General features: G+C 37.1%; 1 protein-coding gene and 1 long non-coding RNA gene across 2 annotated transcripts in view; one reads left to right on the top strand and one right to left on the bottom strand.

The window, feature by feature from the left end:
* LOC122220009 (cysteine-rich secretory protein 2-like) overlaps positions 1-6,821 on the bottom strand; it is a 26,281-nt gene extending 19,460 nt beyond the window's left edge. Inside the window, exon 1 of the mRNA XM_042939025.1 lies at positions 6,785-6,821. Within this exon, the coding sequence (XP_042794959.1) occupies positions 6,785-6,812 (28 nt within the window). The 5' untranslated portion in view covers positions 6,813-6,821. The remainder of the gene's footprint in view (positions 1-6,784) is intronic.
* LOC122220011 overlaps positions 1-9,654 on the top strand; it is a 12,238-nt gene extending 2,584 nt beyond the window's left edge. The window contains exon 2 of the long non-coding RNA XR_006202638.1: positions 8,779-9,654. This is a non-coding gene — a long non-coding RNA (uncharacterized LOC122220011). The remainder of the gene's footprint in view (positions 1-8,778) is intronic.
* Positions 9,655-10,150: the final 496 nt, after the last annotated feature.

Here is a 10,150-nt window from a genome sequence, read left to right on the forward strand (position 1 = left end):
TTTAATAATATTTTTTAAATAATTAGAACAGGAAGGGAGAGAATTAGAATGAAAATCACAAAATTAGCAGCATATTCCTGCAAGAGAGTTCTATGAGGGATACAAATTATGCAGGTGTTCCTACAGATTTTTGGAAATGTAAACTCTTATATCCCATTAAAATATCACTTACAGAAGTAAGAAAAAGTTGATTTTGTTTATACTGTAATTATTAGGTGGAACAGAGGAAGAGGTAGGAGAATAAAATGAAAATTTGAAGACAGAAAAGAAAGATTATGGAAGGAAAAATTAACTTAAATTCTGTATAAAGCAAATACATAAACTTAGTGTCCAAGAAAACATCGTTCATTTCTCAGAGATACCTGGTCCCTATTGAACAAACCTGAATACTAAAGTTGGCACCTGGTATTGTGATAATGGAAAGGGTGCACTATAGATGTTAAGAAGTCTGGGGTTTATTGTCATTAATCCTGTTGTAACTAGTTATATGAAATTGAAAATCTTTTTCAAGTTGGACTATGGTGACATAGGATCACTTCATATGGTTCTTGTTAATAGGGAGATAAGTAATGTTAGAGCAAAGGATGCCTGTGCCCTCAGGGGGAGGTGTACCCAGCAGAAATCTCTCAGCTTGTTGGCACTTCAATTAATTGGCTGAAGCCTCCGATTAGACTACACCACAGTTTGACCTCTATCTTGGAGCAATCTTGCTTCCCTTCCCTCCCTTCATAGGGAATTGATCCCAAATGTATTTTTTGATCTCCTTGTCTCAGATTTTGTTACCATTACCTGGGCAACCCAACCTGGTAGGTACATTATTCATTAGATAATCTTTTTCTCATAACTCTCCTTATGAGGGGTTCCTTGTTTATACCTCATTATCCTTTGATCATATGCCCTTTATGTCTTTGGTCATGTTAATTCTTAACCTGAATTTTAACCATATCCTTCAAGAATGGGAACATTTCTAAGTTCTTCTTTCCAAAGAAACTCACAGGCTAACTCCAAAAACACCGATCTTGTCTCTGGATGGGAATATTTAAAGCCCACCCAGTCAATTTGTATTTTATTCAGTTTTTCTGATTTATATTAATATTCTATTTTCTCTCAATTTCTTTACATTTGACTTTCCCCCCATATCTACATTGTGAGTAGCTATGGCAAAAGATGGTTCACTCTGTATTTGGTCAGAGAGGGAGCTGCAGAAGCTTACAAAGTCTCCAGGGGACTCACTCTTACACTAGTGTCCTTGGGCCATGCACATCCCTTTGTCATGGCCTCAGGTGGGCCTCCTAGAAAATTTGAAAGCAAAAGAGGAAAATAGACCCTCCCTTTTTTTTTTCAAGTCAATGGCAATCAGTTATTCCACATTCTATCCATGATAGCATGCTAGATATTGTTGAGCATGGTCAAGGAAAAAGGACAGGATTCTTGCCAGCCCTGTCTTAGCATGTTGTTAGGGGAGCCCATAATTCTAATGCCCTCAGTGTGAGCTGGTTGGACTTTCCCATGTGTGCAAAAGTGAAAGGTAAAGTTTTATTGTCTTTTGCCTAGACCCATTTTGGGACTTTTGGAGAAGGAAAGGGAAGAATCTAGCATAGAGCAAGGCTCTGGAAATAAATATTTCAGATGTTTTGTATTCAGATATTCAGATATATTGTAAGACCAATGCATTTAGCTCCACCTCACCTCTTGCCCCCAGGGGCCTCCCTAAATAGCAGGTGCAGATAGGATACGTTTTATTTGCATTTCCATTTGGTAGAGTCATACAGAAAACATTAGAAAGAATTAGGAGGGGTGCCTAGGTGGCTCAGTCAGTTAAGCCTCTGACTTTGGCTCAGGTCATGATTTCACTATCTGTGAGTTTCAGCCATGCTTTGGGCTCTATGCTATCAGTTTAAAGCCTGGAACCTGCTTCAAGAATCTGTGTCTCCCTCTCTCCCTGCCCCTCCCCTGCTCACACTCTGTCTCTCTCTTTCTCTCAAAAGTAAGCAAAGATTTTTTAAAAAATTAGGAAAGTAATAGAGTCTTCTTGTTATTCACTTGCATATAGACAATTTTTAAATGTGCGTCATGATATATCTCCTCGACTATTTCCTTGGGAACAAACTTTAGATTCTTTCTAAATCGTTGCCCTCAGAAGAGTTATTTTGCTACATGCAAGTCACCAAGTCTCTCTTCTTATACAGTTTTCTGCTCTTCCATTCATAATTTTCCTTTTCAAGAGATCAGTAATTTCTCAAGAGTGTGACTAGGGAAAAGTCAAAGGGATTCAAAGATTTACAAATCCAAGTGTTGATGATTTACTGCTAACTATATACAGCAGAGCAAATTGTGTCTTTCTAAAGCATAAATTTATATACACAATTAAATTATAGCATATAGCTTCTTCTTTATATTGGTGTTAGGAGCACCCCTAAGTTTGAAATACTCACTTGAAAAAAATAAGTTGTTTTCTCTAATGACATGATATCACTGCTTACTAATTAATGAAAAACATAAACTTACAAAAATTATATAGCCATACCTTGCCTTAAAAGCCCATTTTATGGAAATAAGGATTTTCAAATTAGACACTAGGGAGAATTTGTTTAGTTCCTAAGAGAAGAATTCATAAAAGGGTTGATTTAACAAGCAAACTTTTCAGGGTGCTTGCGTGGCTCAGTAGATTGAGCATCTGACTCTTGATTTTGGCTCAGGTCATGTGGGATTGAGCCCTGTATCAGACTTCTTGCTGAGCATGGAGCCTGGAGCCTGCTTAGGATTCTCTCTCTCTCTCTCTCTCTCTCTCTAGCTCTCTCTTTCTATGCACCTCTCCCCCACTGGCATTCTATTTCTCCCTAAAATTATGTATAGGGTCAATTGGGTGGCTCAGTAGATTAAGTGTCTGACTTCAACTCAGGTCACAGTCTCACGGTTTGTGAGTTGGAGCCCTGCATTGGGCTCTGAGCTGACAGTGCGGAGCCTGCTTGGGATTCTGTCTCCTTCTTTCTCTGTCCCTCCCCCATTCACACATGCACTCTCTCTCTCTCTCAAGACAATTAAAAAATTTTTTTAAAATAAAATAAAATTATGTATGTATGAATGAATGAATGAATGAATAAATAAATAAAGTAAGCATTTAGGCTTCTATTCTAGTTAGGCTGTAAAAATAGGCAGGCTTCGTATTATCACCCTGACATGAACTCTGGAGGAATGATGGAAGAAACGATATAGTGAGAAAATCTGGTGCCATTTGAGACAACATGGATGCATCTAGACAGTACTATACTAAGTGAAATAAGTCAGACTGAGGGAGACAGTCTACTCATAAATGGAATTTAAAAGAAGAAGACGAAGAAGAAGAAACAAACAGCAAAATCAGAACTATAAACATAGAGAACAAACTGATGGTTGCCAAAGGGAAGGGATGCAGAGGGGGCAAAATGGGTGAAGGTGAGAGGGAAATACAGGTCTCTTGTTACAGAATGAGTAAGTCATGGGAATAAAAAGCAAAGCATAAGGAATATAGTCAGTGATACTGTAAGAGTGATGTAATGGGACACATGGTAGCTTATACTTGAGGTAAACATAATATAATATACAATCTTGTCAAATCATTAAGTTGTACATCTGAGACTAATATAACATTGTGTATCAACTATACTCAAATAAAAACAAATTTCAAAAAAATCCATGATCAAGTAAGTTTTATATCAGGACTGTAAGAATAATTAAAAATTATAAAAAGAATAATTCAAAATTAGAAAATATATTGGTCAAATTCATCACATTAATGGACTAAAGAAAAATCATGTGGCAAAATATGTTATTAAATTCAACCCCTAGTTATAGTTAAAAATAAGAACAAAGAAGAGAGATTATTAATTTGGTAATGGAAATATTGCTAAATATCTCTAGCAAATATTGTAGTTATTGGAGAAACTCTAGGTGCATTCATTTAATATTGAGAACAACAACAACAAAAAAGAATGATTAATGTCATTGGTATTGTTCAACATCATATTAGAGAGGTCCTTATCAAAGTCATAAGAAAAAAAGTACGTATTTGTAAGTCTTGAAAGGAAGAGGTAATATTAGTATTATTTTTAAATGATATGGCCAATTATCTGGAGAATGCACCATAATGAAAAGTTTGTAAGATGTAATAGTCAACCTATAAAAAATACCATTGCCATAAACTGGCAACACTCAACTAGAAAATAAGATTAAAAAGAAACATACAACTCATAGCATGAAAAATAGGGGCTCCTGGGTGGCTCAGTCTGTTAAGTGTCCAGCTTTGATTTAGGTCATGGTCTCACAGTTCATGAGATCGAGTCCCACATGGGGCTCTTCACTGACAGTGTGGAGCTAGCTTGGAATTCTCTCTCTTACTCTCTACCTGCCCCTCCCCTGCTCGTGTTCTCTCTCACCTCAAAATAAATAAATAAACTTAAAAAAAAAAGTACAAAAAATATAAAGCTTATTTATGATATAACCAAGAATTAGAAAAAAAAATGTTTGGAGACTACTTTTAAACTCTAGTAAAGGACACAAAAGAAGATATGCATAAGTTAAGAGATTTTCATTCTATTATGGTATGTGTTAATATAATAAAGTTATCAATCCTAATTAAATTAATATGAAAATTGTTTGTAATCCTAGTAAAAATTCTAATTGGCCTATGAATAACTGAATATACTTTTTAATAAGAAGAATTAATTTGGTAATCTTTTCATACTAGTTATTAAAATAGGCTCCAAACTTGTCTTGACAAAATTTGGATGTTGTATTAGGAAGAGAAAAATGGGCCAATGAAAGTGAATAGAAAATTTAAGAGACAGACAAAACAAGGTAGCATAGAAAAGCATTAGAGGAAGAACAGATTATCTAGCATGTGACTTTGGGGAAATTACCTTGCTATATGGGGAAAATTTTAAAGAAGCAAAAAAACCAGATCCTTATTAATCATTACGTATGAAAGTAAATACAGAGGGGTTAAATTTATAAATAGATGAAATGTTTTACATGCATGTTTTCAAGACCATATCCCTTTGCCTTAAGTGAACTATATGATCATGCCATTATATGGTGACCTGTGTTTTGTGTGAAGCACTGTGTCACTCTTTATGGGCCCGTTAAAACTCCTAACAGTCTAGATAGTAGATTACATGACTCAATACCCTAGTTTACAGATCTTCAGTCCCCGGATCAGAGATTTAATAATGAAATGCCATATGCTTGCATGCAAAAGAACCGGAGGGTAAGTGCAGACAGTTTGGCCTCAAAGCCCTAGCTCCTGAAAGGAGGGGATGAAAACATTTCAAACATTTAGACCAGAAAAAGTCATTAAAAGCATCAACACACATATGTATAATGTGTGCTTTGTGGGTACAGACACATCTGCATACCAGTCACAGCACAGGAAAGTATTTGATGCAATCTTTTTGAACTTTAGATGTCACATTTAATCTTCATTCTGGTCACTTTCTTTATCTCAGCCACTTGTCTGCACTACAGAAAGCAGCCTATGACACCGTACAAAGTTTGCCAAACTTCTAGACATCATCATCTAGGAAATCTGCAAAGATACCTAAATAATAGTAGCCGCCTTGACAGTTCCCAAAAGCAAGTTTTTTTTTTCTTTTCCACATTTTTTCCTTTCCCTTACTTGAACTTACTAAACAGCATCACTGGAATTATTAGCACTATCTGATTTAGACATTACTTTAGAGGTCTGACACCCTTCCTCCTAATTTGCCTCTTCCTCTTACAAGTCTGAGCTCTATTCAGGGGTTCCAAATGACCTCACGACGCATCATTATAGAGTAGTTCCTGCATTTGCAACTTGTCATCGGTTTAATTTCCTTTGATGCTCCTCCAGAAGGTGAGTCACACAGAAGCAGGTGTAGATTTTGGTTTTAATTGACAAAAGACGCAACACCGGATCTTCTCTGGCAACAGTATAAATCCTTCCTAAACTCCCTGGATGGCAGTTTAGCCATAGAGGAGAACATTAATAAAATATTTTTGCAAATAAAATCTTAGCTCTGCAGGGTAAATTACTCCTTGAATGTTGTGATTAGGTACCATTTCTTATTTGCCAGAAAAATTCTTTGTTGAAACTGCTTTCTTATATAAAATATACACAGCAGATACTATATTTGCTTATGTAAGCAAATATAAGTCAACAGGTCTGAAACAGGATTTGTCATTAACTTTTGATCAGAAAACTTATAAGTCTTTTGTTTTCTTTTTGATTTGAGGGAATTTCATGAGGGAAATTGTATATTATGCTGATAATCATTCAGGATATTTTTTTATCTCTATGTCAGTGCTATAATTTTGTTTTGATAGATTTAAAATTATTAGCAATAGCTTCTGATCCTTACTTTAATATAGTCTGTACCAATGACATAGCCATATATGTGAATATGAGTGAAATTATTAATATGGAAGTATGTGACACATATCTCTTTAGTTATTCATTTTTCCTTGAAAGGAAGTTCTGGTATAATTGTTTCCAAAAGTCATAAACATGGAAATTATATTACCTATTTTAGAATGAAAAGTAAAATTTAATTTAAATATTAAATTCGCTAAAAGTGCTTTTGGAATAATAGAGCTACATAGTATTTTCTCAGCTTAAGAAAGAGTATAAAAATTAAGCCCATTACTCTCAATAAAAGTGATTAAGTTTTGAAAAATCATAGATTCTTTTACAATATATGATTTACCACTGAAAAAGCATCAATGTATTTGCATCATAAAATGTTCACCTTAAAATAAATACATTACTTACTGCTGATTCTCAGAGCTGGCTGAAACATCTGCTTTATCTGTAGGAAGAAGGAAGGTGGAGAAAAAGAGGTTAGAGCAGTATATATACATTACACTTATTTCCTGTTTTGGGCCAATTACGGTTGCGCAAGTGAATCTAAGTCAACAGGTCTGAAACAGGATTTGTCATACCAATAGTTTCAAATTTCACTGCTGATTGTTTAACTGAAGTTTTGGCAATATCTTGTCATTCTCCACATGGCTTTTTTTTTTTTTTTTTTTTTGAATGGCTTTTCTTCAGCTCAGGTGATGTCCTTAGATGTCTCCTTTGGTGTGCATTTATTCTCAGTGCCTGTTTAGTTCCTAGAAGTGAATTCTCTGTAGACCTTGGGTGGAGGTTATTTAATGTTTCCATATGTCCAGAGGTAGGCAGGTTGAAGAGCTTATGCACAGCTTTTTCTTCTATGGAGCTGGGAAATGCAAAAACATTTGCAAAAGCAAATGCCTTTCTTCCAGATATTTCCCAGGATGCTGGATGAGTCCATAAGCTGACACATTTGCTTACTGGGAGCTGTGATGTGTCCAGTACTGTGGGAAATGCTTACATAAACTGAATGTAGATACATGTTCTTATGCATGCATTTCTGCAAGTAAACCTAACATTGTTCAGTGGGAGGGCTAGGAGGTCATTCTTTAGTTTATTGGCAGGACTTGATTTGTACAGGATATCTAAAGTTAATACTGGATTTACTGTAATTATTTTTAGAGGGTTTAATTTGTTTATTGGATATATATCAGAACTTGGTCTATTCTCTAATGGAAAGAATGACCTAGAAAACTTGATTTAGGGAGTGAAGGAAGGGATGGAGGGGGTGCCTCACACAGCTTCATTTTACTGTCTTATAAAGCGAATTTATGCCCGTCAGGCCTGGCCCTGGAACATGAAGCTAGGTCAACATTAAACCAATTTGTCACATGTAGTTTGTCGTTTTCTGACTTGAAAAATTTTAAGGCAGAAAGATTTTATCTCCTTTGTCTGAAAAGTTTTAGTCCTTTAAAATGGATAATGAAATGCATTCTAATTCTAATTGGATAAACTTGCTGCTTTTAAAAAATGAGTTTAGTTGTAACTGTGTGTTGTATGTAGATGTTGTGCGGGTGTCCCCATTTCTCTGCATGTCCTCAGGAGGGTTTGGCTCCAAAACATTTTTTAAACCTCGTTCTTGATTTCCTGATTTTCCAGTTCTGGATTTCTTCTTAGCAAATAATATTAGAAGTCCTGACAAAGTACATGGTGATGTGAGGGGCCCACCCAGAAGGAATATCAGCCAGTGTATCTTTTTTATTTTAATTTTTTAAGCTTATTTATTTTGAGCGAGCCGGGGAGAGGGATACAGAGAATCCCAAGCAGGCTCCAGGCTGTCAGCACTGAGCCCGATGTGGGGCTCAAACTTACAAATCGTGAGATCATGACCTGAGCTGAAAACCAAGAGTCAGATGCTTAGCTGACTGAGCCACCCAGGCACCCCAGCCAGTGTATCTCAAGCAATGGCTCAGATCCTGTACTCTGGCTCAGATGGCCAAAGCTAAGGCAGGGCTTCGGGACCAGGGGTGTATACCAGTGTTCCTCAGTGTCCAGGCCATACCTGTCCAGTGGTGCAGCCCCATCCAGGCGTATGGTTTTGAGAAAATCCTCCTTTTCTGCTACATTCCTGATGGGGAGGTGGTGGTCTCAGGTATTATGTACAGCTAACTGGACAAATGGAGACGTTTGCTATCTGGGTCCAGTCTTGTTCACCGTCAAGACTGACAAAGTAGTTTGAGATAAACTGTCAGCTGTGATGTTTGCTATACTTTGTTGCTTGTTATAACCTCAATACTAGAGTAAGTTGTAGGCCTTTAAATTCAGGGAAAACAAGGGAAAATTCAAGAGTTACTGGAATGTTAAAACAAGAGATTGGTTCAGGGTGACACATGGTAAAAGCATGTCATTGACCATGTTTCCTTCTCTTCCAGGCTTGGTACATTGTGACCTGTGCCTTGGGAATCTATCATAGAAATCTTTTCACAATCTCCCTTTCTCCAAAAGTGGATCCTTTCTTAATGGAAGATTCAAGTAGAGAATCTGTCCACTTGGCTCTGTTAGCTTGGGGAGGGTTATGCTTTTGTATAATTCACAGGATTGCCTTTTTCTTCTCTAGAAACGTTTAAAATCCAAACTTTGAAACTGTCCTCTTCATGTTTAAAATGTAGCTACAATTTTGGCGATAGTCATAAATTTGTGTGTGGAATGACTCATTAAGCCCTCTTCACAACCACATAAGGTGAGCGCTCCTGTTACCCCATTTTGCAGATGAGAAACAAGGCACACAGAGTTATGGGACTTATCCAAGGTCACATGGCAGGGCATGTGGGCCCAGGGGGCTTTCTTTTGTAACAGCCACCTGTCTCTGAGTTCTGTCTACACTTCTCTGTTAGGTCCCCTTCCCACAGTGGTTTCAATGGGCAACTCCCTGTGACTAATGGACTCCACTGGGATCCAGACTGCTGACAGGAGGGCCCTGTAGAGGGTGGCATTCTCTCATTTCCCTGGATGATGGATTGAAAAATTCTTTGCTCATATTGCTCCTGGCCATAGTTGGGCCAGGTAAGAGGGCCCAGGTTCACACCTGACTGACCAGCCTGGAGGGGGAAAGGGAAAGGCACACAAAAAATGGGGAGTCAATCATCCCAGCCGGCACATCTGTTCCCACTGTTAAACCCAGAGTAGCCTCCTGCCCGTGGAATCCTCCTGGTGGCAGAAAAGACACACTTCCTGTGTACAAGATGTCTTCTCAAGATTGTTCAAATTGTGCATGTGGATATCAAAATAAAATTGCTATTTCAGATTTAGCGCTTGTATATTTATTCTTTGGAGCTATTTTGCTGTTATAATTTATCCACATGTTTGACAGTCAATACTTTCACAAGTCATTTTTTTAAATGGTTATTTATTTTTGAGAGAGAGAGAGAGAGTGGGCAGCAAGAGAGGGAGAGAGAGAATCCCAGGCAGGATCCTCGCTGTCAGCACAGAGTCTGACACGGGGCTCGATCCATCCCATGAAACAAGAGATCATGACCTGAGCCAAAACAAGAGTCAGACGCTTAACTGACTGAGCCACCCAGGTGCCCAATACTTGGATAAATCTTAACCAAATTATTCTGTTTGCAACTTGAGGCTTTTCAAGATTACTTAGGTAATAGTAAAGCTAAGCTTAGTTTTGTGAACTATAGAGAGTTAAAATATTCAATAGTGATATTTTTAAATGGAAGTACATAGCATATAACATAATGACAAAAGACCCCATAACTCATTAGTATTTTTAAGTTCCAAGTTCTTATGGTATTA

Source organism: Panthera leo, chromosome B2 (assembly GCF_018350215.1).
Source record: "Panthera leo isolate Ple1 chromosome B2, P.leo_Ple1_pat1.1, whole genome shotgun sequence".
Lineage (NCBI taxonomy): Eukaryota > Metazoa > Chordata > Mammalia > Carnivora > Felidae > Panthera > Panthera leo.